The following is a 27,220-nucleotide window of genomic DNA, read 5'->3' as shown; positions in this document are numbered from 1 at the left end:
ACCCCGTCGTGGGTGTCCCGACAACGATCTATGAAGACAACACATTATGCATCGAACAACTAAAAAAGGGTTACATCAAAGGAGATAACACCAAGCACATTGCGCTGAAGTTCTTCTTCTCACATCAACAACAAGAGCATCAGAAGATTGAAGTCACACAAATCCGTTCACAAGACAATCTGACCGACCTTTTCACCAAATCACTACCGAAGACGACGTTTCAAAAGCTTGTTCATGGAATTGGTATGCGTAAACTTTTTGAGTTGTAACATTGCTAGTTCTTTTTGGAATTGTGTCAAACTCAGGGGGAGTATCCTAAAGAATACTTGCTTGATCTTAATGTACTTGTTTTTCCCTACGATTATGAGCATTTTTGACATTGAGTTTTTGCTACCTAACTAGGTTTTTGCTACCTAACTAGGTTTTAATGAGGCACCCACCTTTGTTGATCATATCCTTGATAACATTCCGTAGACGTTTCATTTGACCTTGCATTACTCACGCATTTTTCCTTAGACTATGGATTTTATCCCTACTCGGGTTTTTGCCATAGCCATAAGGTTTTTTAGTGAGACTTACTTCCTTATGCAAGTTCCTACCTCAATGAGAATAGCGTGTTCCCAGAATCAATGCCAATGAGTCGACTTCCTCAACTTCTACATGATGCTGAATCTACCTTGAGTATTTACACACTCAAGGGGGAGTGTTATAAACTTTCTAGTTTAAATGTGATTGTGTAAATCCTAGATGTATATCCTAAATTAGATTTGATTCTAGTTATTATTTCCTAAATGAACTTATATTCTTTGAGGATGAAGGATTTCTTCTTCCTCTTATTACTATAAATAAAGGCACTACGTAGGGGGAATAACACACACATTTCCTCTACACAATTCTACAAACATATCTCTCTCTCTTCTCTCTTTGCCGCCGGCCTCCTTCCTCTTATCAGATAAAATAGGCCACAACAATTTGATACATTTTAAGTTCGTATTTAGCTTGACTCATTAAATTTCCTTCGACTTATGAGAAGAACTAGTCAAGCCGAACTCAATTCATCAATAAGTCAAGCTTGAACTTTACTATATTCACCATTTATATAGAGGAAGTTTGCACAGAATGAATAATCTATGGAATACTAATTTTAAACCAAGTCTATATGTATAGAAAAGTTCAAAGCATTGTATTTGTTTTCTTATTTTCTAAATTCTTTTAATACAACTAAATATTCTACATCAAGATGTGACACATTTAGGTTAGGTCACACATTAATCACACTAATAAGTTAATATTAAAAGGTATTTTAGCTAAAATTATCTTTTGAAATTGATATAACTCTTCATTTTGATCCCTAAAATTTAAAATTAATATAATTGGTCACTAAGTTTGTCAACCATTAATCATTTTGGTTCTACTGTAGAAAATCATCGTTAAATAAGTAAAATGGCAAAAATATCCTAATTTCTGTCAAATGATTTTGACCAATTGTTTATTAAATTGAGAGTATTTTTGTCATGTTGATCCTTATTTAACATAGATTTTTATGAGATGATCAAAATGATTGACGATGGACCAACTCAAGGACCACTTTTATCGATTTCAAATCTCATTGACTAAAGTGATGAGTTATGTCAATCTCATATATCACATTATTACTAGCTAATCATGAGGTTTAACCCACTTCCCCACTTCTCCACTTCCCACTTCTTAATATAGATAATATCGTTTAAAATATATATATATATATATATATATATATATATATATATATATATATATATATATATATATATATCAGTGTGCACGACACTGTTGTATTAAAAAAAGATATCCTACTTATGTGGTACCAAATTTGATAACCTAATTGTAACACAAATTAGATTATTTTCTTCAAGGCCTTAGGTACCTGAGTAAATACCGAACTTAACAGACCCCTTTTTGCAAAACCTGCCACCTCAGCTAATCTCTTCAGCAGAGTACGACAAGCGACAAGAAGTACAGAACAGCAGCAGTCTCGAGGCGCAATCACGAGGGAGCTCACTCTCACTCAGACAGTGAAACACTGAAACTCTCAAAGCACCTTCCACCGCCTCCGCGCTCCGCCCCGATTCGAGTAAAAACACCGGTTCTTAAGATCCGAATATCAAAATGGGCGGTAAAGTTCATACTCCTCGAATTCAAATACTTCAATTAAGTAGGGTTTTGAATTTCGGTATCCGAATTCGAATCCGGGTTTTTGATAAGCCCGTGTTTGGCAATGCGTGCAGGTAAAGAAGAATCGGATTGTTATTCGAGTTTATGGTTGGCTCCAAATCCAAGCAAGAGATGGGGGGAGCTCTTCTTCCTTCTCTACACTCCCTTCTGGCTCACTCTCTGCTTGGGAATCGTCGTGCCCTTCAAGCTCTACGAGGTTCGATTTCCTTATCATCTGTTTGGTTACTGAGAAAATAACGAAGAAAATCGATGAAAATTGTAGAAAAGATGGAAACTTTAGTTGCCGAAATGTATTTGTAGTCCATAGCAGTAAAAGGTTTTGATTTTTTGGTGAAATTGGTTAGTTTTCTTTTACCATGTATTTTTTTGAATGGGAAATTTGATGTGGGTTTGTGGCAGAGCTTTACGGAATTGGAGTATTTGCTAATTGGATTGGTTTCAGCAGTCCCTGCATTTTTGTTGCCGATGCTCTTCGTCGGGAAGGTAACTACTCGATCTTACCAAGTTCAATTTGAATTTCGTTTTTTTGGGACAATTTTTCAGCTTAATTTGTAATGTGGTTTTCGGAATAACATTTAAAGTTTTTGTTTTCCGCTTATCGAATGATGGTTAAATTAACAATTCCACTAGCCCTTATATTTTTGGCCTCGAATTATATTCCTTGCAGTACAAACTTCATTACTTTCTTGAAACTAGTAGTACTTTAATCCAACATACGAGAGAGTGAGAGAGTGAGAGAGTGAGAGAGCGAGAGAGTAAATATTCACTGATAGAACCGATGTATGATTACGCTTTTAGTGCAATAGAGTGGAAAGCTTGGATTGTATGAGCCAGAGTTTGTTTATGTTCTAACCTTTTCTTTTTTCTTTTTAATTTTTTTGCGAGTATTGTTGCAGGCAGATAGCAGCTTGGCTTGGAAGGATCGTTATTGGGTGAAGGCAAGTGTTTTCCTGGGGTAAATAAAGAATAAGTCATAATTAGGACAAGGTCATCAAACAATGAAACTTATAATTTGTATTATCAGCTTTTTTCTTATTGGTGATTTGTCTTTATCAATGAAAGTCTATACCTTTTGCGGCCGGTTATGCTGGACTTATCGCTTATTTGGAATGCAGTGATATTTCTCTTCTTGGTGCTTCGTATAATGCGCATATATTCATCATTTGTCTATCAAGTTGCAAAGCATGTGATAAAACAAATTTTCCCATTGTGACTTGTGAGTCTTGTTCTTGTCATTTGAAGGTTCTTTTCTTGTCACTGATTTACTACATTAATCGATCCACTAGCACTTTGTTTATTATAACATTCTCATCTGTATTATAACTTTATGCTTAGCTAGAACCGAACTTTGATTTCTGTAACAGGCCAGCGTGTGGATTATAATTTTTAGCTATGTTGGGAATTACTTTTGGACCCACTATTTCTTCACCGTTTTGGGAGCTTCATATACTTTCCCATCATGGAAAATGAACAATGTAAGCTGGAAATCTTGAAACGCTCTGCAATAGACTACCTACCTTTTCTAATTACTTTTTTTAATTCTGTGCAGGTACCGCACACTACCTTTCTTCTCACACATGTTTGCTTCCTATTTTATCATGTCACATCAAATATAACGCTTCGCAGACTACACCATTTTACTGCTGGATGGCCAGAACAAGTTCAATGGGTTGCTGAGGCTGCATGGATTTTGGCTCTTTCTTATTTCATCGCATACCTGGAGACCATAGCTATTTCTAATGTATGTTATAACACATCTCATCTAACTAATTGTAATTTTTTCCTAATTTCCAAATTTGGCTTAATATTAGGTTCTAGCTAAGGTAGAATGCGGAAGTTCATACATGTGTAGTTTCATCACGCATATTCCTCTAAACGTATTCTTGCTTATCCTTTCGTATTCCATTTGACCCCTTATGGCCTTGTCCACTATTTCCGTTGGTAGATGACAGGCCTGCAATATGATGGAGCTCGTACATAATTTGCATAATGTTGCTATTACATGCTTGCAGTTTAAGGATTCGTGAATATCTATGTGAGTAGACGCCGTTACAATGATGTTTGCTTTAACTCTGCGCAGTTCCCTTACTATCAATTTGTGGACCGGGCGTCTATGTATACAGTTGGGTCCTTGTTTTATGCTATCTACTTCATTGTTAGCTTTCCCATGTTTCTGAGGTAAGAACTGCACAACTTTTTTGTTAACCGCAATGATCAGAAATATAGGGGATCTTTTAGAATGCTCATGGTATCACCTTGTTAATGTGCACAGGATTGATGAGAAGCCTGGGGATCCATGGGACTTGCCTAGAGTGGCTATCGATGCTCTGGGCGCTGCAATGCTGGTCACCATAATATTAGATCTATGGCGCATCTTTCTGGGACCTATTGTCCCAATTCCAGAAACAAAACAGTGTCTTCAACCTGGACTGCCATGGTTCCCGGGACACGCAGCCCAAATTTGACAACTCCTTGTGCAAACAGGGAGCTCGATGAGTTAGTTCCCGGAGCAGGAAGATACCAAGCTCCGGGATTCATGCAGCAGTTGCTGCAATGGTTATTGTACCATATTTGGATGAGTGTAACTTTTATCCTCTTGTACCTTTGGTAATTTAGTCAGACGATATTTTGATTGAGTGTGAATTTACAACTCCATTGCGAATATGAATAGCGTATACAACTACAACTCTGTTTTCTGGAAAATCTATTAGCAAACAAAAATTGTAACGTCGACAAAAGAAATTGGAGATAAATGTTTGCTTGGAATATTCAAATACTCACCCCAAAAAGTGACAGATTGAAATCTAACCTCTACTTATGTGAAAAGATTAAAGATCAAGACGGTGTTGTTGGCACTCTGAAAATAGTTATTATTCAATCCTTTTTTATTGTTTTTATGAGTAGTGTCATATTTTAGACTGTGTTTTAGATTCTCATTTCTCATGATAAATTTTAAGTTCGTATGTCAGATCAGATGACTGTTCGACAAACATTAACTCTTTATTTGGTCATACAAAAGATCTCGCTCTTCTTTATTATCGCTTGTATTTATTTAGTTTCACTCAGGGGAAATTGGTAATAATAAGAGAAAAAAAGGCACGAAAACAAGTATATACTAGTACGATTCTATATTACAAATGTAGGGTGGGAAAATGATTTAAGCAAAAACTCACTCACACGTGCGAGGGCTTTATCCCCTTCATCCCTCTTCCTAAAAAATGATAAGAAAGATATTTCTGAAGCCTACAAAAATCCTCACTCCCGCTCCCACTCTGCATTCTCCCTCCCTCCCTCCCTCTCCCGCTTCTCAGCAAACCCCAACACCCACGTAGATTTCCTGGGTTTCGTTTCGAAGTTTCGGACCTTCCGAATCGTCCAACTCCTCACTCATGCAATTAGGGGTTTTGGGGGGTTTATCTGTCTACCATTCTCTCTACCCAGCTCCGTTCAAACCAAGCGTGTCGGCCCAAATGGCTGCTCTCGGAGTTCTCTCTCCGTGCCCTTACAGCCTCCTGTGGCGGCCGAAAGCCGCGGGCCGCTGCGTTTCGTGCTCCGTTGGCTCTTCTACTGCAGCAGGTATTCAAATTAAGAACTTGGTTTTGTATTTTATATTGTGTGCGTGCTGGGAAAGTTGAAGGATATGAAAACTGGGAAGTATTCTGAAATCTAGTGAAAATTTGATGATGTTTTAGTTTAATTGGGGGCCAAAGTTTTGATTTTTTTTCTGTTAAGGATAAGGTGCTTAGAGATTATTGGAATTTGAAGCGGGTAATTAGGGCTAAAGTGGATTCGAAACAGGGTTTAGTTTAGTTCTCTAGGTGGTTTGCACTGTCTTAGGCATTCCATTTTTGGCAAAAGATTAAATTTTTGTTTGAAAGAATTAAATTTTTAGTGACCAAAGGTGCGTAAAGTTTTTTAATATGTTCTATCTTATAGTTATAGATTGTCTTGACAAGCAATCGAACCGGAAGTTATGTTCCTTCTCACAACCTATCATGCTAATTTCTATGTTTATTAGCAAGACATCTTTTACTACCAATTTTTTTGGAGATAATTTTGATGGTTGTTTTTTGGTTTGATTCATTTAGGAACACATGGGTCGAATGTAAGAAGATCAGGAAGAATGGAAGGGCCTCGAAAAAGTATGGAAGACTCTGTTAAACGAAAGATGGAACAATTTTATGAAGGCAAAGAGGGCCCGCCAATCCGTGTTTTACCAATTGGTGGCCTGGGAGAAATTGGGATGAATTGCATGCTGGTTGGGAATTATGACCGCTATATTCTGATTGATGCTGGTGTTATGTTTCCAGAGTATGTGAAGTAGACTAGTTTTCTTTTGTTTATGCTCATGAAAGATTGTATCTTGGTGATGCCTCGATGTATTTCTGCCTAGTATGACTTATCTTTTCTTAGAAGGTTTCTTCTGTCCACATTTTTACTGCTATGAATGTCGTTTATTTAAGTAGATTCAACAAATTTCGTAATACCAGCATAAATGGAAGGATAAATTTGTTCCACACATTCAAAAACAAGAATTTGTGTGCATGAAAAATGGATCCTTATTTGTATTTGCTTCTATGAATGTCTGCTGAAAGTGATCCTTAATGGCCTTCTCTTTTCTTCTACTTATGCATTGACCCTTGATTATATGTTATATGCAATTTCAGCTTTGATGAGCTCGGAGTCCAAAAGATTATACCTGATACCACATTTATCAAAAAATGGAGCCACAAAATTGAAGCGATTGTTATTACACATGGGCATGAAGACCACATTGGTGCGTTGCCTTGGGTAAAGTTTCCTTCTGATACTTTGGAAATGCCATTTTGGCTCAATATCATAATTGTTATTGATGAATCTACTGCATTTTTTTATGTTTGTAGAAAGAAACATCATAAAAGGACTGATTCCATAAATCACTTATTTTTGCTGTTTCTTTTACTTCTAGGTGTTTTTCTTGGTGAAGATGAACACCGTAAATGTTGTTCTAGTTAAGAAGAGTTGTATAATATGGCAAATGTGTCAAAAGTTTTTGAATTACACATTCTGCTGGAAGTTTATTATTTTGGTCTTCATGGATTTTAGTTAACTCCGCCTATGTCTTACATGGCCGGTCCCAAGCCCGGATAAAGGAGGAGGGGGAGGGCGTCAGGTAGTCGACAGCCGGCACTCCATGATCACGTCGAATCCTTATGAAAATGAATCCAGAACAAAATCACGCTAAAGCTAGGGCGTCACCCGTAAGTGGCGCGCTGTGTGGCCCGAGCACAGTGATAAGTGAGCAAGGGTCGCTGTATCTCCATCGGCACCCGGATGCAGTGTTAAATGAGCAAGGGGGCCATAGAAACTTCTTTTCGAACGACTCCACTCAAAGTTGTTTGGGAGCATATGCTCCTATCAACTTTACCCGGGACACACAAAAGAAGTACTTTGATCCTATTAGACGGGGGAGGGTGAAGAAGCTAGGACAGAAGGGTAGAGTTCAAGAGAGCAAAATGCGTTTAGGAACGTGGAATATAGGAACCTTAACGGGAAAATCTATGGAAGTAGTGGAAGTTATGGTGAGGAGAAGGATAAATATTATGTGCCTACAAGAAACTAAGTGGGTTGGTAGTAAGGCAAAGGATCTAGAAAACTCAGGGTTTAAACTTTGGTATTCGGGCACAAATAGAACGAGAAACGGTGTTGGCATCATCGTGGACAAGACCTTGGTACAAGATGTTGTAGATGTCAAGAGGGTAGGAGATAGAATCATGGCAATCAAGATTGTAATAGGACAAGAACTTATCAATGTGATTAGTGCGTACGCACCTCAAGTAGGGTTGGATACGAGTTCGAAGGAGAAATTTTGGGAAGATCTTGGAGACTTGGTGCAAGGAATTGCTCAGACGGAGAAGTTATTTATAGGAGGAGATTTAAATGGACACGTGGGCAGGGAGACAGGCAACTATGGAGGTTTTCATGGTGGCCATGGTTTTGGGGAGAGAAACGAGGATGGGGAAGCTATCTTGGATTTTGCAATGGCATATGATCTCTTCTTAGCCAACACCTTCTTTAAGAAGAGAGAAGAACATGTGATCACCTACAAGAGTGGGTCGTCAAAAACACAAATAGATTTTCTTCTAATGAGGAAAGGGGATCGTATAACTTGTAAGGATTGCAAAGTTATACCAGGAGAGAGCGTGGCTAATCAACATCGCTTGTTGGTGATGGATGTACATATCAAAAGAGTAAGACAAAAGAACAAGACTTGGAAGTGCCCAAGGACTAGATGGTGGAATCTAAAAGAAGAAAAACAAGTCATTTTCAAAGAGAAGGTAATCACCCAATGTGTGTGGGATAGAGAGGGGGAAGCTAGCCAAATGTGGGATTCCATGGCTAGTTGTATCCGAAAAGTAGCAAAAGAGGTATTAGGAGAGTCCAAGGGCTTTGCCCCACACCAAAAGGAATCTTGGTGGTGGAATGAGGAGGTACAAACAAAGGTGAAGGCTAAGAAGGAATGTTGTAAAGCCTTATACAAGGAGAGGACCGATGAAAATGGTGAAAGGTATAGAAAAGCGAAGCAAGAGGCGAAGAAAGCTGTCAGAGAAGCTAAGTTAGCGGCTTACGACGATATGTATAAACGACTAGATACCAAAGAAGGAGAGTTGGATATCTATAAACTATCTAGAGCAAGGGAAAAGAAGACAAGGGACCTAAACCAAGTGAGGTGCATCAAGGATGAGGATGGAAAGGTTCTTGCTACAGAGAACGCGGTTAAAGACAGATGGAGAGGTTATTTTCATAATCTTTTCAATGAAGGACATGAAATGAGTGCTTCTTTAGGGGAGTTGAGTAACTCAGAAGAGTGTAGAAACTACTCTTTTTATCGTCGAATCCGGAAGGAAGAAGTGGTTGTAGCTTTGAAGAAGATGAAGCATAAAAAAGCAATAGGCCCAGACGATATACCAATCGAAGTGTGGAAACTTTTGGGAGAGACAGGTATAACATGGCTCACTGACCTTTTCAATAGGATTTTGAAAACGAAGAAGATGCCAAATGAGTGGCGAACGAGCACTTTGGTGCCTATCTACAAGAATAAGGGCGACGTACAAAATTGCATGAACTATAGGGGTATTAAGCTAATGAGTCATACAATGAAGCTCTGGGAGAGAGTCATTGAGCATAGATTGAGGCAAGAGACACGGGTTTCGGACAACCAATTCGGGTTCATGCCAGGGCGCTCAACCATGGAGGCAATCTATCTCTTACGAAGATTGATGGAAAGATATAGAGATGGGAAAAAGGATTTACACATGGTCTTTATAGATTTGGAAAAAGCGTATGATAGGGTCCCAAGAGACATTCTTTGGAGGATTTTAGAGAAGAAAGGAGTACGAGTAGCATATATCCAAGCTATAAAGGATATGTATGAAGGAGCAAAGACTGCCGTAAGAACTCATGAAGGACAAACCGAAAGCTTTCCCATAACTGTAGGATTACATCAAGGCTCATCCTTAAGTCCTTACCTTTTTGCGTTGGTAATGGATGAGTTAACAAGACATATTCAAGATGATATTCCTTGTTGTATGCTTTTCGCAGACGATATAGTGTTGATAGATGAAACTCAGGAAGGGGTAAATGCAAAGCTTAACCTTTGGAGAGAAGTGTTGGAATCTAAAGGTCTTCGCCTAAGCCGATCAAAGACAGAATATATGGAGTGCAAGTTCAGTGCAAATGGAGGCCAAAACGAGTTAGGGGTGAGAATCGGAGATCAAGAAATACCAAAGAGCGACCGTTTTCGTTACCTAGGATCTATCTTGCAAAAGAACGGAGAATTAGATGGAGATCTCAACCATAGAATACAAGCTGGATGGATGAAGTGGAAGAGTGCATCCGGCGTGTTATGTGACCGCCGTATGCCACTGAAGCTTAAGGGAAAATTTTATAGGACGGCAATAAGGCCGGCGATGCTGTATGGCACAGAATGTTGGGCGGTGAAACATCAACACGTACACAAAATGGGTGTAGCGGAGATGAGGATGCTTCGTTGGATGTGTGGGCACACAAGAAAGGATAAGATTAGGAATGAGGATATCCGGGGTAAAGTAGGAGTAGCCGAAATTGAAGGAAAGATGAGAGAAAATCGGTTACGGTGGTTTGGACATGTGCAAAGAAGGCCTACTGACGCTCCGATTAGAAGATGCGACGATGGGACAGAGGTTCAGGGCCGAAGGGGTAGAGGAAGACCTAGGAAAACTTTGGAAGAGACTCTAAGAAAAGACTTAGAGTACTTGGATCTAACGAAGGACATGACACAGGATCGAGCACAATGGCGTTCTAAGATTCATATAGCCGATCCCACTCAGTGACTTGGATTTTCCAAGTCTCCAACCGAGAAGTTTTCCTCACTCGGAAAATTAAGGGAACACTACCCCAACCTACATGCTCCACTCAGAAAGCTTCAACATACAAGCTTCAACAAAAGAAAATTCAAAGAACTTAGCGAAGAAGGCTTTGGTGTATTTAACACAATACGTTGAAATGAAGGAAAGCTTATTTATTGATATCCCCGATAAGCTACAAATATGTACATATACATGAGTCAAAATAAACACACAAGAGGGAGCCTTCACAAAGGTTGCTTAGGAGAAGTCTCAGCAGTCGGTAGAGCCCCAGAAAGAGAAGGCACCGGAGGGGGATCATTTGGAGCCTCAGTACTGGACAGAACCCTAGAAGGAGGAGGCATCAGAGGTTGATCATTTGGAGCTTCATTACGCGGTACAGCCCCAGAAGACGAAGGCAATAAATGCCTTTGGAACAAACCTACAAATCTCTGATGATCAAGTAAAACCTGACCATCAGTTTCCTTCATCTGGTCAAGCTTCCTCTTCATGTTTGTAGCATAGTCATGTGCGAGCCGGTGCAACTGTTTATTCTCATGCTTGAGCCCTCTAATCTCCTGTTTGAGACTCATCACTTCAGCCGCCAATGATTCAACTTGGCGGGTTCGAGCAAATAGGCGTTGGGCCATATTAGACACAGAACCTGCACACTGAACACTGAGAGCCAGCGAATCCTTAACAGCTAACTCATCAGACCGTTTGGAAAGTAGTCTGTTATCTTTGGGAGTGAGAAGGTTCCTGGCCACCACCGCAGCGGTCATATCATTCTTCATCACGGAATCCCCAACGGTAAGAGGACCAGTAGGGGAGACGAAGGATGGGCGCCATATGTTGTCTGGAGAAGGCGGGGCTGCCTCTTCAACAAGGTTCAAGTCAAAACGACGGTCGGAGGGGCCAGACATTTTCAAAGGTGTTGAAGAGAGAAGAGGTCGGACAAATCAAGATCTTAGAAGTGCAAGAATGAAGCTTCTACTGGTGGAGATTCAAGTGTGCTTTGGAACTTAATGTCAGCCCTTATAAAAATCTGCACTCGACGGAGCTTCAGAAATCGAAGAGGCGCCTGCTCAGAAATCGAAGAGGCGTTTGCTTTCTCAAAAGCTGGGCTGCTTAGAGATCACGAGGGTTGATCTCAGAAATCTAAGAGGCGTTTGCTTTCTCAAAAGTTGGGCTGCTCAAAGACCACGAAGGCTGGTCTCAGAAATTGAAGAGGCGCTCGCTTTCTCAAAAGCTGGGCTCCCCAGAGACCACGAGGGCCGATCTCAGAAATCGAAGAGGCACCTACTTTTCCAGCCTTGTCAGCACCTGTCACGCGCACACTCAGCTTTGCGGAAATTATGGGCATTCTGTCGAAGACTTCTGGGGAAGTAGAAAACACATGAATCTTACTGTTCAATCACCCACTTCCCACACGCAACAATAGCTCATGGGTACCACAGAAAACTTTGCCAAAGTTCTCTGCCAAAGTCGAGCACGTGAAGCTTGCAGCTCCCACTACATCGCTCTGACCAAGAAGGGTAAAAGAATAGCAAAGAAACAGCACTAACAAAGTTTAGACCCATAAATTTTGAAGGTCTAGCTACCATATTATTACCCACAAGGGTAAAGGAACAGTACCACTGCTGGATAATTGGACAGTCCCTGTGTGTCAACCTCTGTGCTTCGTGGCAAGGTAGACTAGCAAACATGCCCAACCTTTACTCACATTCGAGAAAACACTCCCAATAAGATTGCTTGCTCCAAAATCGAAGAGGCACCGTCCTCCGAATCTCGAGAGCCAGACTCCCAACATGACTACTTTCTTAAAAATCGAAGAGAGGGTAAAGGAACAGTACCATTGCTGGATAATTGGAAAGTCCCTGTGTGTCAACCTCTGTGCTTCGTGGCAAGGTAGACTAGCAAACATGCCCAACCTTTACTCACATTCGAGAAAACACTCCCAACAAGATTGCTTGCTCCAAAATCGAAGAGGCACCGCCCTCCGAATCTCGAGAGCCAGACTCCCAACATGATTACTTTCTAAAAAATCGAAGAGACACTGCTCCCCGAATCTTCGAGAGCCAGACCCCCAGCGTGACTGCTTTCTCAAAAATCGATGAGGCATCGTTCTTCGAATCAATCGAAGAGGCGCTCGCTTTCTCAAAAGCTGGGCTGCTCAGAGACCACGAGGGCCGATCTCAGAAATCGAAGAGGCACCTACTTTTCTAGCCTTGTCAGCACCTGTCACACGCACACTCAGCTTTGCAGAAATTATGGGCATTCTGTCGAAGACTTCTGGTGAAGTAGAAAGCACATGAATCTTACTGTTCAATCACCCACTTCCCACACGCAACAATAGCTCATGGGTACCACAGATAACTTTGCCAAAGTTCTCTGCCAAAGTTGAGCACGTGAAGCTTGCAGCTCCCACTACATCGCTCTGACCAAGAAAGGTAAAAGAATAGCAAAGAAACAACACTAACAAAGTTTAGACACATAAATTTTGAAGGTCTAGCTACCATATTATTACCCACAAGGGTAAAGGAACAGTACCACTGCTGGATAATTGGAAACTCCCTGTGTGTCAACCTCTGTGCTTCGTGGCAAGGTAGACTAGCAAACATGCCCAACCTTTACTCACATTCGAGAAAACACTCCCAACAAGATTGCTTGCTCCAAAATCGAAGAGGCACCGTCCTCCGAATCTCGAGAGCCAGACTCCCAACATGACTACTTTCTCAAAATCGAAGAGAGGGTAAAGGAACAGTACCATTGCTGGATAATTGGAAAGTCCCTGTGTATCAACCTTTGTGCTTCGTGGCAAGGTAGACTAGCAAACATGCCCAACCTTTACTCACATTCGAGACAACACTCCCAACAAGATTACTTGCTCCAAAATCGAAGAGGCACCGCCCTCCGAATCTCGAGAGCCAGACTCCCAACATGATTACTTCCTCAAAAATCGAAGAGACACTGCTCTCCGAATCTCGAGAGCCAGACCCCCAGCATGATTGCTTTCTCAAAAATCGAAGAGGCATCGTTCTCCGAATCTCGAGAGCCAGATACCACAGACCACTTTTTCAAAGTGCTCTGACAGAGTTAAAACATGTGAAACTGACAGCTCCCACTACCGTGCTATGACCAAGCAGGGTAAAGGAATAGCATTACTACTTGTTAGGGAGACTCCTATATATGTCAACCTCCATCCCCAACGGACAGGCAGACCTGCAAAAATGCTCAACCCTTCATCATATCTGAGAGGGCACTCCCAACGAAGCCTTTCGAAATATTCAGCTTTCTTTCCCCCCGATAATACCTCTGCAAACAAGCTATACTAGAGCAAGAATATCTCATATCATCAGGGTTAAAAGCAAGAGTATCCCATATCATGCTTTTTCCCTGTCTTTTCCTTTGGCCTTGTTTTTACCTGCAAGACAAGGAGAAAGAGAGCAATCAGTCAGCACTTGGAATCAAGCTTCCAGCCAAGAACTGACTGCCTGGAACCCCTTACCTGATTACTTACCTGGCATTGCTCTCGAGTACTCATCTTCAACATCTTATGTTTCCAGGGAAGATTCTGCATCTGCTTGAGGAACAGATAGGGCAAGTGCGAAGGATACAAGGAAGCATGTGGAGACAAGCGTAACAGCACACGTGCCGATACATCCATTACTCTGTCAAAAGCAAAAGTATCCCATATCAGCAGGGTGGAACGTACTCTAGATTTGATGGACTTGTTTTGACCCTCAAATTCTTCAGTCGGCCTTATACTCTGGAGGAAACCAGAAAACCCTCCAGCTCAGTTCAAGAATAAGCCTGTGGAAAGTTACTTCTTCAAAAGCAAAAGTATCTCATATCATCTCTTCTCATTTTTCTTCTCTTTATCCTTCATGCTGCTGCAAGATGGGGAGAAGGTGAACAATCAGTCGGAGCTCTGATTGCTTACCTTGTCTGTCACCTCTTTCAGCAGACCCCCTAGCTCGGCGACTTGGGGGACTCCTACTACATGGTTTGTATCGCGCTTGACCAAGCCTGAAACTACAAGTAAGCTTCAAGTGAAATTGATACATTACCTTGTGCATCTCCACCAGTTAAAGATACCACCCCTGGATGGAGGAAGAGTACTTCCAGAGAAGATGCCACATCTACCTATGAGACAGATAAGGCAAGTCAAGACGACTCCACACTCCGATACTTAGAAGTTTCGTGATTACGAGATCATTCTCCCACAATATTTCTTAATGTCATTTGTACTAAATCATTCACTTGTACTCACTAAAGGAGAGCTTGAACCTATGTACTTGTGTAAACCCTTCACAATTAATAAGAACTCTTCTATTCCGTGGACGTAGCCAATATGGGTGAACCACGTACATCTTGTGTTTGCTTTCCTATCTCTATCCATTTATATACTTATCCACACTAATGACCGGAGCAATCTAGCGAAGATCACAAAAAGCGACCGTTTTCGCTACCTAGGATCTATCTTGCAAGAGAACGGAGAATTAGATGGAGATCTCAACCATAGAATACGAGCTGGATGGATGAAGTGTTAGAATGCATCCGGCGTGTTGTGTGACCGTCGTAGGCCACTGAAGCTCAAGGGAAAATTTTATAGGACGGCAATAAGGCCAGCGATGTTGTATGACACAGAATGTTGGGCGGTGAAGCATCAACACGTACACAAAATGGGTGTAGCGGAGATGAGGATGCTTCGTGGGATGTGTGGGCACACGAGAAAGGATAAGATTGGGAATGAGGATATCCGAGGTAAAGTAGGAGTAGCCGAAATTGTAGGAAAGATGAGAGAAAATCGGCTCCGGTGATTTGGACATGTGCAAAGAAGGCCGAATGACGCTCCGGTTCGAAGATGTGACTACGGGACAGAGGTTCAGGGCCGAAGGGGTAGAGGAAGACCTAGGAAAACTTTGGAAGAGACTCTAAGAAAAGACTTAGAGTACTTGGATCTAACGGAGGACATGACACAAAACCGAGCGCAATGGCGTTCTAGGATTCATATAGCCGACCCCACTTAGTGGGAAAAGGCTTTGTTGTTGTTGTTGTTGTTGTTGTATGGATTTTAGTTAATAGTTATACATATTTTTTCTCTAAACAGGTGATCCCAGCTTTGGATCTTGATACACCAATATTTGCATCATCCTTTACCATGGAGGTAATCTTTGCGTAATTTCAGAGCCAAAAGTTTCTCTCATGATATGTAGATTTCAATAATGTTGTTTGCTGATGTTGACCTCCCACGGAATGTTAAAATACTTTCTTTGCAGCTCTTAACCATCTGCTTTTGAGGTTTTTTGTATCTCATATTGTCGATGCATATGAATATTTTTGTGATGAAGGAAGCCTGTTCTCTTGAATTCCTGGGTTTTTTTTTATCAAATTTTTGTGTTAGCATAATGTTCAAAAAGTTGATAATGTTCTTTTGAACAGCTTATTAAAAAACGCCTGAAGGAACATGGGATTTTTGTTCCGTCAAGACTTAGGACATTTAGAACAAAGAGGAAATTTACGGCTGGACCATTTGAGATTGAGCCTATTCGGGTGACACATTCTATTCCTGACTGTTGTGGATTAGTTCTTCGCTGTTCTGATGGGACAATTCTTCATACTGGGGACTGGAAGGTAACATTTCTTACCTGTATATCTTCTTCTCTTCTTTGATTAAATTCTCAAACTTAATAAAGAATTATGTTAAACAGATTGACGAGTCACCATTGGATGGTAGAGGTTTTGACCGTGAAGCTTTGGAAGAACTTTCAAAAGAAGGAGTAACATTGGTATGCCCCTCAGTCTAGTAGTTATATATTTTCTGATTTCTTATCTTTTGGGATCCACTTGGTATTGAAACTGGGATTTTTCTTGGGGACAAAATAGGGTTTAATTGTTTGTGCTGTTATAATTTAGAATGTGAGATTCATATTTTTACTAACCAATAATGGCATATATAAAATAATCTGAGTCGAAAATATCTTCTCAAAAGATGGAGTTAATTCATGAATTGTGCACGTAGTTCGTACATTGAATAATTAAGAATCATCCTGTAAACCAGTGATGTAGGTACATGAAATCCATATTTTTTGTCAAAACTGTTTTTCATGGAGGAAAAGGTGAAGATATCAACTAATGTACATTATTTTTCAGATGATGAGCGACTCTACAAATGTACTCTCACCGGGAAGGACAACTAGCGAATCTTCTGTAGCAGATGCGTTGTTGAGGCATATTTCAGCTGCTAAAGGGAGGGTTATAACTACTCAGTTTGCTTCAAACATACACCGACTTGGAAGTGTGAAAGCTGCTGCTGATTTCACGGGCAGAAAGTTGGTAGGTTCTTCTGACTTTATCCAACACAATCCAGTGTGCTTATTTTCTTTAAAATACCCTTCCACCTTAGTATAAAAAAGGTCGTACCCAGTGCACAAGGCTCCCGCTTTACGCAGGGTCTGGGAGAGGTGAATGTCGGCTAGCCTTACCCCCATTTATGGAGAGGCTGCTCCCAAGTCTCGAACCCGAGACCTACCGCTCATGGGCGAAGGCACTTGCCATCGCACCAAGTGCGACCTCTTACCCTTCCACCTTAGTATAGCATGAAAAAAAAAAATGTGCGTCTAAGAAAGTGTTATATTGTGATCTGTTAGGTATTCGTTGGTATGTCCTTGAGGACATATCTTGATGCAGCTTGGAAGGATGGGAAGGCACCAATTGATCCATCATCCCTGGTAATAATGCATCTTCTCTATTTCTCTTTTGCACATGGGCTGATGTAGATCCCCTATGTTTTTTTCTTCCTCAAGTCTACGTTATGTGTGCGTGTCCTTATCATATGAGATCTTGTGTTGCTTCATATGACGTGAAAATACAATTACAGAGTTAAAGAGCTAGCTTCAGCTTCTATTGGCTGGGAAAAACTGTTTAGCAGTAAATAGACCGTGATTAGAAATTTTGAGTTGCATCATCTTTACATTCAACCTTATATGAACCAAATGAGTAAGCAAGTGGAAGTCCTTTTCTAGTTCCTTGCGAGTAAACTCTAATTGGGCCCATATCCTCTATTACACAATAACGTTGTAAGCCATCAAGTTCCTTCTTTCTACTTTGACCTGCATTTTGTGTGGATTATGCAGAAGTATAATGTTTCTATTTTAAATCTTCTAGTCTGGATAATTAAAGGATCTCATTCTTTTTGGGGAGAGAGATGGTAGAAAACATACTGGTTGTTACATTTAGGATTTAGAATGGGTGCCTGACGGAATCATTGGAGTTATGTATGGTTATCATTTAGATCTCTAAATTAGTAGTGGCATCTGTTCACTTTTCTGCTCTCTTTAGTGAGAGATCTCATCATAAAGTTTTATTTTATTACATCAAATTAGGTGAAAGTGGAAGATATTGATTCCTATGCTCCAAAGGATTTGCTGATTGTCACTACTGGCTCTCAAGTAAGTTTATCTAGATGGCCTCCTATGGCTGCCCGGTTCCATAAAGTAAAACCTTCATCTGGACCTTTTTTCTGGCAAATGATGCATGCTATTGTGTCAGGCAGAACCACGTGCTGCTCTAAATCTTGCATCATTTGGAAGTAGTCATTCCGTCAAGCTGACCAAAGAGGATGTAATTTTGTATTCAGCTAAGGTAAGAAAACTTGATTGCATAAACCTCCTTTTCCAATTGATTTTTCATATAAGTTACACCTATATGAGTTTTCAGCATAACCAAATTTATTTAGATGAATAAGAATTTTTATGACTTCAACTTCTTTTGTTTATTGGCATATAGTTCCTATACCCTATTAAGTTTCCTATACTCATGGTTAACAGATCTAGCTTTTCATTGAAAAAAGAAAGAACGAAGAAAGTTTTCCGAAATTTTTCTGAAGTTTAATTTCAACATAGTCCATGGTCAAATTTGAAATTTTCAAAACTGGAAGTTACACAGAGAATATCAGCTTAAATATTTTGGAAATCTTTTCCAATTATTTCTTCTATTTTTCAGAATTCTGAGATCTGCTTTGATAGATTTTGTTGCTGCATATGCTGAGATCGATCTATTTGGCTTTTTTGACCTTGTTTACCTTATAGGTAATTCCTGGTAATGAATCTCGGGTAATGAAAATGTTAAACCGCATATCAGATCTTGGCTCAACTATAGTGATGGGTAAGAATGAGGGACTGCACACTTCTGGTCATGGGTATCGTGGAGAATTGGTAAGTCTTTTGAATCTCAAGATTTTGATTTCATATGGTTTAATTTCTTAAATGGTAGGATTTTGTTCTAATATTCTGAAAGGTGATAATAAACTTGATATTAGTGGCACTTTTGCATCTTCTCATTTAAAAAACAACACAGCAGTGTATAATTTTTTGTGCGAAATCTGTGCAGGTTCCTTGCTTTTAGAACAATATAGACATGGCTGTTTTTCTTTGTTTCACCTTCTTTCCTTTTCTTTTCTCAAGGGCAAGTTATAATGCGATATTGATTATTTGTAACCTGAATCACCTGATATGCGTTCTCATGTGCAATATTCATTTGGCTCCATCTTATATATATTTTAATTGGGAATGAATCTTTTTTTCTTTTAAAGGAAGAAGTGCTTCAAATCGTGAAGCCGCAACATTTTCTGCCGATACATGGAGAACTCTTGTTCCTCAAAGAGCATGAATTGCTTGGCAAATCAACTGGCATTCATCACACCACTGTGAGTCAATCTGTTCATCTTGTTATACTCAAGGAACTTGTCCTATTGATGCTTCCTTGGTGGATGATATGGTCCAATCATGTGTAGTATGCATGATAGTAGTTTTCGTCTGTGGTCATAAATTAATGTGGAAGGATTCATGGTATTAAGATACTAAAACATGAAATTTTTTATGCATCAGGTTATAAAAAACGGGGAAATGCTTGGCGTTTCACATTTAAGAAACAGAAGAGTACTTTCTAGTGGTTTCACCATGCTTGGAAAAGAGAATTTGCAGGTTGGTGTTAAGCTTTAATGTCCATTATGAGAAGTTAATTGGCAATTTCTAATAAATCTACTATTATATTACAGTTGAAGTTTAGTGATGGTGATAAAGCATTTGGTACTTCAAGCGAACTGTGTGTCGATGAGAGACTAAGAATCGCCTTAGACGGCATAATAGTGGTCAGGTAGATCTCATAGATTCTTCAGTGACACATGTGACGTGCATATTCTTAATATGGAAATTTCTATATGATAGCATCCTGATGTTCTTTTTTGTTTTTCTGGTCTTAAGCATGGAAATTTTACGCCCTGAAAACGTAAATGGTTTGGCTGAAAATAGCATAAAAGGGAAGATAAAAATTACTACTCGATGTTTATGGCTTGACAAAGGAAAGCTTATTGATGCACTCTATAAAGCTGCCCACGCTGCACTGTCAAGCTGCCCCATAAATTGTCCTCTGGCTCACATGGAAAGAACAGTGTCTGAGGTATTGAGGAAATTGGTAAGAAAGTACAGTGGTAAAAGGCCAGACGTCATTGCCATTGCCATGGAGAACCCCGCAGTAGTCCTTGCTGATGAGGTCAGTGCAAGACTATCTGGAAAATCCCATGTTGGTTCTGAGATGTCACAGTTGAGGAAAGCATATGATCGACATCAAAATAAGGGTCCGTCAACTAGGACACAAGCAGATGACAGCAAGACACAAACATATTTTCAGAGTCAGTCAACTAGGACACAAGCAGATGGAGACAAGGACAACACATTACAGAGCATCTTGCAACAAGATACGGAAGGTCCTTTACTCTCTCTCTCTCTCTCTCTCTCTCTCTCTGCATTCAGTCATTATACGCAACACTCAGCTGAAAAATGTGTTTCTTAGCAGTAACTGTCAATATTTTCATATGGAAGAACTTGATCTCAGTTTTCCATTCATTATGTGTTGTAGACATTTGTCTTTTCATAACTGCCACCTCTATGTCAATCTGATATATCTAAGTATTCTTTCCTGGAGTTGTGATTTACAGCATTGACGTTGACTATGTTTTATTATTTCATCTCATCAGAGTCCGAACTAGAAGACGATGGCATTCAAGCCGAAGGACTCCTACCCGAGGAAGATTCTGCTATTTCAAGTTCCAAGTCAGAGGAGCTTTCTTCTGATCCGGAGGATTTTTGGAAATCATTGGCTACGTTATCAACTGGTGACGAATCAGCTCAAGATGAAAATGGTTTGGTTGCAGAACAGGAACATCCACAGAAAGATGGTCCTGAAAACAGTGAAATACCAAATCCTTCAAAGCCTGTGAAACGCAATAGATGGAAGCCTGAGGAAGTTAAGAAGCTTATTACAATGCGGGGGAAACTGCGTGGCAGATTTCAAGTTGCGAAGGGGCGAATGGCCCTCTGGGAAGAGATATCTAGAAACTTGTTGGCTGATGGGATCAACCGAAGCCCAGGACAATGCAAATCTCTGTGGGCATCCCTGGTTCAGAAATATGAGGTTTGTCCACCTCCACCCTAATGCCGGCGTTCCTTCTTCCATTTGTGCTTGTTACTTTGGTTTATCATTGCGCTAATCAAACAACGTCTTCATAAACAGGAAAGCAAGAGCGGAAAAAGAAGTAGAAAGAGTTGGCCATACTTCGACGAAATGGATGGAGCTTTGTCTGATTCCGAGGAATTGGCAACAAAATGATCGCTAGAGGCGAAAAAAGTTCCATGAACTTCTGAAAAACTCCCCGAGAAACAATACTTAATCCGATAAAGCTCGAGGAACAGCCAAATGAAAATTCACCAAGACTGAAGGTGTGGATGGTTGTCAGATCAAAGGGATTTGAAAATGAGAAACTGAAGTAGGTTCTTGTAGCATTTGTACCCCTTTAACCTCCATGTATATGACTTATCAGTCAATCAAATAGATGAGCAAAGTGTCAGGGTGGGAGTTTTGTTGTGGGAAGAAACCTTTGGTGCTGTAGTTTGTGATACCTTTCTTTTTTCAATTATTATATTCTTATTTTATGGAATAGTAAACAACAACAACAACAAAGCCTTTTCCCACTAAGTGGGGTCGGCTATATGAATCCTAGAACGCCATTGCGCTCGGTTTTGTGTCATGTCCTCCGTTAGATCCAAGTACTCTAAGTCTTTTCTTAGAGTCTCTTCCAAAGTTTTCCTAGGTCTTCCTCTACCCCTTCGGCCCTGAACCTCTGTCCCGTAGTCACATCTTCGAACCGGAGCGTCAGTCGGCCTTCTTTGCACATGTCCAAATCACCGGAGCCGATTTTCTCTCATCTTTCCTACAATTTCGGCTACTCCTACTTTACCTCGGATATCCTCATTCCCAATCTTATCCTTTCTCGTGTGCCCACACATCCCACGAAGCATCCTCATCTCCGCTACACCCATTTTGTGTACGTGTTGATGCTTCACCGCCCAACATTCTGTGCCATACAACATCGCTGGCCTTATTGCCGTCCTATAAAATTTTCCCTTGAGCTTCAGTGGCCTACGACGGTCACACAACACGCCGGATGCATTCTTACACTTCATCCATCCAGCTCGTATTCTATGGTTGAGATCTCCATCTAATTCTCCGTTCTCTTGCAAGATAGATCCTAGGTAGCGAAAACGGTCGCTTTTTGTGATCTTCGCTAGATTGCTCCGGTCATTAGTGTGGATAAGTATATAAATGGATAGAGATAGGAAAGCAAACACAAGATGTACGTGGTTCACCCAGATTGGCTACGTCCACGGAATAGAAGAGTTCTCATTAATTGTGAAGGGTTTACACAAGTACATAGGTTCAAGCTCTCCTTTAGTGAGTACGAGTGAATGATTTAGTACAAATGACATTAGGAAATATTGTGGGAGAATGATCTCGTAATCACGAAACTTCTAAGTATCGGAGTGTGGTGTCGTCTTGACTTGCCTTATCTGTCTCATAGGTAGATGTGGCATCTTCTCTGGAAGTACTCTTCCTCCATCCAGGGGTGGTATCTTTAACTGGTGGAGATGCACAAGGTAATGTATCAATTTCACTTGAAGCTTACTTGTAGTTTCAGGCTTGGTCAAGCGCGATACAAACCATGTAGTAGGAGTCCCCCAAGTCGCCGAGCTAGGGGGTCTGCTGAAAGAGGTGACAGACAAGGTAAGCAATCAGAGCTCCGACTGATTGTTCACCTTCTCCCCATCTTGCAGCAGCATGAAGGATAAAGAGAAGAAAAATGAGAAGAGATGATATGAGATACTTTTGCTTTTGAAGAAGTAACTTTCCACAGGCTTATTCTTGAACTGAGCTGGAGGGTTTTCTGGTTTCCTCCAGAGTATAAGGCCGACTGAAGAATTTGAGGGTCAAAACAAGTCCATCAAATCTAGAGTACGTTCCACCCTGCTGATATGGGATACTTTTGCTTTTGACAGAGTAATGGATGTATCGGCACGTGTGCTGTTACGCTTGTCTCCACATGCTTCCTTGTATCCTTCGCACTTGCCCTATCTGTTCCTCAAGCAGATGCGGAATCTTCCCTGGAAACATAAGATGTTGAAGATGAGTACTCGAGAGCAATGCCAGGTAAGTAATCAGGTAAGGGGTTCCAGGCAGTCAGTTCCTGGCTGGAAGCTTGATTCCAACTGCTGACTGATTGCTCTCTTTCTCCTTGTCTTGCAGGTAAAAACAAGGCCAAAGGAAAAGACAGGGAAAAAGCATGATATGGGATACTCTTGCTTTTAACCCTGATGATATGAGATATTCTTGCTCTAGTATAGCTTGTTTGCAGAGGTATTATCGGGGGGAAAGAAAGCTGAATATTTCGAAAGGCTTCGTTGGGAGTGCCCTCTCAGATATGATGAAGGGTTGAGCATTTTTGCAGGTCTGCCTGTCCGTTGGGGATGGAGGTCGACATATATAGGAGTCTCCCTAACAACAAGTAGTAATGCTATTCCTTTACCCTGCTTGGTCATAGCACGGTAGTGGGAGCTGCTAGTTTCACATGTTTTAACTCTGTCAGAGCACTTTGAAAAAGTGGTCTGTGGTATCTGGCTCTCGAGATTCGGAAAACGATGCCTCTTCGATTTTTGAGAAAGCAATCATGTTGGGGGTCTGACTCTCGAGATTCGGAGAGCAGTGTCTCTTCGATTTTTGAGGAAGTAATCATGTTGGGAGTCTGGCTCTCGAGATTCGAAGGGCGGTGCCTCTTCGATTTTGGAGCAAGCAATCTTGTTGGGAGTGTTGTCTCGAATGTGAGTAAAGGTTGGGCATGTTTGCTAGTCTACCTTGCCACGAAGCACAAAGGTTGACACACAGGGACTTTCCAATTATCCAGCAATGGTACTGTTCCTTTACCCTCTCTTCAATTTTGAGAAAGTAGTCATGTTGGGAGTCTGGCTCTCGAGATTCGGAGGACGGTGCCTCTTCGATTTTGGAGCAAGCAATCTTGTTGGGAGTGTTTTCTCGAATGTGAGTAAAGGTTGGGCATGTTTGCTAGTCTACCTTGCCACGAAGCACAGAGGTTGACACACAGGGACTTTCCAATTATCCAGCAGTGGTACTGTTCCTTTACCCTTGTGGGTAATAATATGGTAGCTAGACCTTCAAAATTTATGTGTCTAAACTTTGTTAGTGCTGTTTCTTTGCTATTCTTTTACCTTTCTTGGTCAGAGCGATGTAGTGGGAGCTGCAAGCTTCACGTGCTCAACTTTGGCAAAGTTATATGTGGTACCCATGAGCTATTGTTGCGTGTGGGAAGTGGGTGATTGAACAGTAAGATTCATGTGCTTTCTACTTCACCAGAAGTCTTCGACAGAATGCCCATAATTTCTGCAAAGCTGAGTGTGCGTGTGACAGGTGCTGACAAGGCTAGAAAAGTAGGTGCCTCTTCGATTTCTGAGATTGGCCCTCGTGGTCTCTGAGCAGCCCAGCTTTTGAGAAAGCGAGCGCCTCTTCGATTGATTCGGAGAACGATGCCTCATCGATTTTTGAGAAAGCAATCATGCTGGGGGTCTGGCTCTCGAAGATTCGGGGAGCAGCGTCTCTTCGATTTTTGAGAAAGTAATCATGTTGGGAGTCTGGCTCTCGAGATTCGGAGGGCGGTGCCTCTTCGATTTTGGAGCAAGCAATCTTGTTGGGAGTGTTTTCTCGAATGTGAGTAAAGGTTGGGCATGTTTGCTAGTCTACCTTGCCACGAAGCTTCTCTTCGATTTTTAAGAAAGTAGTCATGTTGGGAGTCTGGCTCTCGAGATTCGGAGGACGGTGCCTCTTCGATTTTGGAGCAAGCAATCTTATTGGGAGTGTTTTCTCGAATGTGAGTAAAGGTTGGGCATGTTTGCTAGTCTACCTTGCCACGAAGCACAGAGGTTGACACACAGGGACTTTCCAATTATCCAGCAGTGGTACTGTTCCTTTACCCTTGTGGGTAATAATATGGTAGCTAGACCTTCAAAATTTATGGGTTTAAACTTTGTTAGTGCTGTTTATTTGCTATTCTTTTACCCTTCTTGGTCAGAGTGATGAAGTGGGAGCTGCAAGCTTCACGTGCTCAACTTTGGCAGAGAACTTTGGCAAAGTTTTCTGTGGTACCCATGAGCTATTGTTGCGTGTGGCAAGTGGGTGATTGAACAGTAAGATTCATGTGTTTTCTACTTCCCCAGAAGTCTTCGATAGAATGCCCATAATTTCCGCAAAGCTGAGTGTGCGTGTGACAGGTGCTGACAAGGCTGGAAAAGTAGGTGCCTCTTCGATTTCTGAGATCGGCCCTCGTGGTCTCTGGGGAGCCCAGCTTTTGAGAAAGTGAGCGCCTCTTCGATTTCTGAGATCGGCCTTTGTGGTCTTTGAGCAGCCCAACTTTTGAGAAAGCAAACGCCTCTTCGATTTCTGAGATCAACCCTCGTGATCTCTAAGCAGCCCAGCTTTTGAGAAAGCAAACGCCTCTTCGATTTCTGAGCAGGCGCCTCTTCGATTTCTGAAGCTCCGTCGAGTGCAGATTTTTATAGGGGCTGGCATTAAGTTCCAAAGCACACTTGAATCTCCACCAGTAGAAGCTTCATTCTTGCACTTCTAAGATCTTGATTTGTCCGACCTCTTCTCTCTTCAACACCTTTGAAAATGTCTGGCCCCTCCGACCGTCGTTTTGACTTGAACCTTGTTGAAGAGGCAGCCCCGCCTTCTCCAGACAACATATGGCGTCCATCCTTCGTCTCCCCCACTGGTCCTCTTACCGTTGGGGATTCCGTGATGAAGAATGATATGACCGCTGCGGTGGTGGCCAGGAACCTTCTCACTCCCAAAGATAACAGACTACTTTCCAAACGGTCTGATGAGTTAGCTGTTAAGGATTCGCTGGCTCTCAGTGTTCAGTGTGCAGGTTCTGTGTCTAATATGGCCCAACGCCTATTTGCTCGAACCCGCCAAGTTGAATCATTGGCGGCTGAAGTGATGAGTCTCAAACAGGAGATTAGAGGGCTCAAGCATGAGAATAAACAGTTGCACCGGCTCGCACATGACTATGCTACAAACATGAAGAGGAAGCTTGACCAGATGAAGGAAACTGATGGTCAGGTTTTACTTGATCATCAGAGATTTGTGGGTTTGTTCCAAAGGCATTTATTGCCTTCGTCTTCTGGGGCTGTACCGCGTAATGAAGCTCCAAATGATCAACCTCTGATGCCTCCTCCTTCTAGGGTTCTGTCCAGTACTAATACAACACGTGTACAATTTATTTATTTATTTAACAAATCATATTATTTACGTGGGAAGAGGTGATTTTAGTCTCATAATGGGTTACTAATAATATTGTTTAAATTTGTATTTGACGAGAATCGAACATAAAACCTCTCAATTACCAATAAAAAAATTAACATTATATCGTAGTACTAAATGGCTAGTCTGATATTGTTTAATTAACTAGAAAAAGAAAATTTGAGTTTGCGAACTCTCAAAAGTACCGTACCACCCCGTGGGGGGCGGCTTATGCAGGTACCATCTGACTCCATTTAGGGAAAAAGCTCTTGGGTAGAGAAATTGGATTAGGGTTGGTGTGAGAAAGTGGGGTAGAGACACGTGACATGTGTGCCAGTATAATCTCTAATACACGGAGATTCCATTTCCCTCTTTTTACAATATTGTTAGAATCAGACGAGTCACGTGATCATAGTGCTCTTATGAAGTTTCCTCCTAAGCTAAGATCCATCGGTTATAATTTGGGGTGAATTGACATTTAACACTTTGAATTATTACTTCAGTTGAAATTGATTTCGTGAATTATTATTCTAGTAAATTATCAATTTCAACTGGAATGATAGTTCAAGCGGTTAAACTGCAATTTATCCTATAATTTACTAATACGATTATACGAGTACATCTCATACACCAAATTGATACGTCATGTACGCGTGTGTACAACGCAGTGTTTTGCCAAAAAGTCAGAAGTAGGAAGATGTTGACCATAAAAGAGTGTTCATAGGGTCTGTCTTTCTACAGCGTTGAACTTCTTCCGTCTTCTTCCTTGCGCAATATCTGCTTCTGCGTTCCTTCCCTTTTTTTACTATTGACCTCACGCATGACTCTGTGAGCAGCCAGGCTTTTCCCAGGTATTTAGTTTAGAAAACTCACAGCAACTTCTAATCATGATCATGGAACCTGCCCTGGCAATAACTCGGTGCAAAACTGTTATA

General features: G+C 41.1%; 2 protein-coding genes across 4 annotated transcripts; both read left to right on the top strand.

Annotated features, from left to right (window-relative positions):
• Positions 1-1,986: 1,986 nt before the first annotated feature.
• Positions 1,987-4,917, top strand: LOC126627368 (cycloeucalenol cycloisomerase-like). Of its 2 annotated transcripts, XM_050296839.1 has the most exons (9): positions 1,987-2,155; positions 2,268-2,410; positions 2,614-2,697; positions 3,111-3,169; positions 3,330-3,456; positions 3,579-3,689; positions 3,764-3,955; positions 4,295-4,392; positions 4,487-4,917. In XM_050296839.1, exons 1-9 carry the CDS (start codon positions 2,149-2,151, stop codon positions 4,677-4,679), a joined length of 1,014 nt encoding a protein of 337 aa, XP_050152796.1. In that variant the 5' UTR covers positions 1,987-2,148; the 3' UTR covers positions 4,680-4,917. The 2 variants fall into 2 exon arrangements, with proteins under 2 accessions (XP_050152796.1, XP_050152797.1); XM_050296840.1 differs by lacking the exon at positions 3,330-3,456 and having other exon boundaries at positions 3,111-3,152.
• A 528-nt stretch (positions 4,918-5,445) lies between these two features.
• On the top strand, positions 5,446-21,571 carry LOC126627361 (ribonuclease J-like). 2 transcript variants are annotated; one of them, XM_050296831.1, is made up of 17 exons: positions 5,446-5,790; positions 6,303-6,525; positions 6,882-7,005; positions 15,691-15,747; positions 16,023-16,214; positions 16,292-16,369; positions 16,734-16,916; positions 17,231-17,311; positions 17,966-18,031; positions 18,132-18,224; positions 18,671-18,796; positions 19,174-19,287; positions 19,469-19,564; positions 19,639-19,736; positions 19,844-20,346; positions 20,617-21,053; positions 21,153-21,571. In XM_050296831.1, the coding sequence occupies exons 1-17, from the start codon at positions 5,604-5,606 to the stop codon at positions 21,246-21,248; spliced, it is 2,754 nt and encodes a 917-aa protein (XP_050152788.1). In that variant the 5' UTR covers positions 5,446-5,603; the 3' UTR covers positions 21,249-21,571. The 2 variants fall into 2 exon arrangements, with proteins under 2 accessions (XP_050152788.1, XP_050152789.1); XM_050296832.1 differs by lacking the exon at positions 5,446-5,790 and having other exon boundaries at positions 6,369-6,525; positions 6,882-6,991.
• The last annotated feature ends 5,649 nt before the right edge of the window (positions 21,572-27,220 follow it).

The sequence above is a fragment of the Malus sylvestris genome, chromosome 6 (genome assembly GCF_916048215.2).
Source record: "Malus sylvestris chromosome 6, drMalSylv7.2, whole genome shotgun sequence".
In the NCBI taxonomy this organism is placed as follows: domain Eukaryota; kingdom Viridiplantae; phylum Streptophyta; class Magnoliopsida; order Rosales; family Rosaceae; genus Malus; species Malus sylvestris.
The sequence above is the reverse complement of the archived record's forward strand: the minus strand, read 5'-3'. Positions and strand labels throughout refer to the sequence as shown.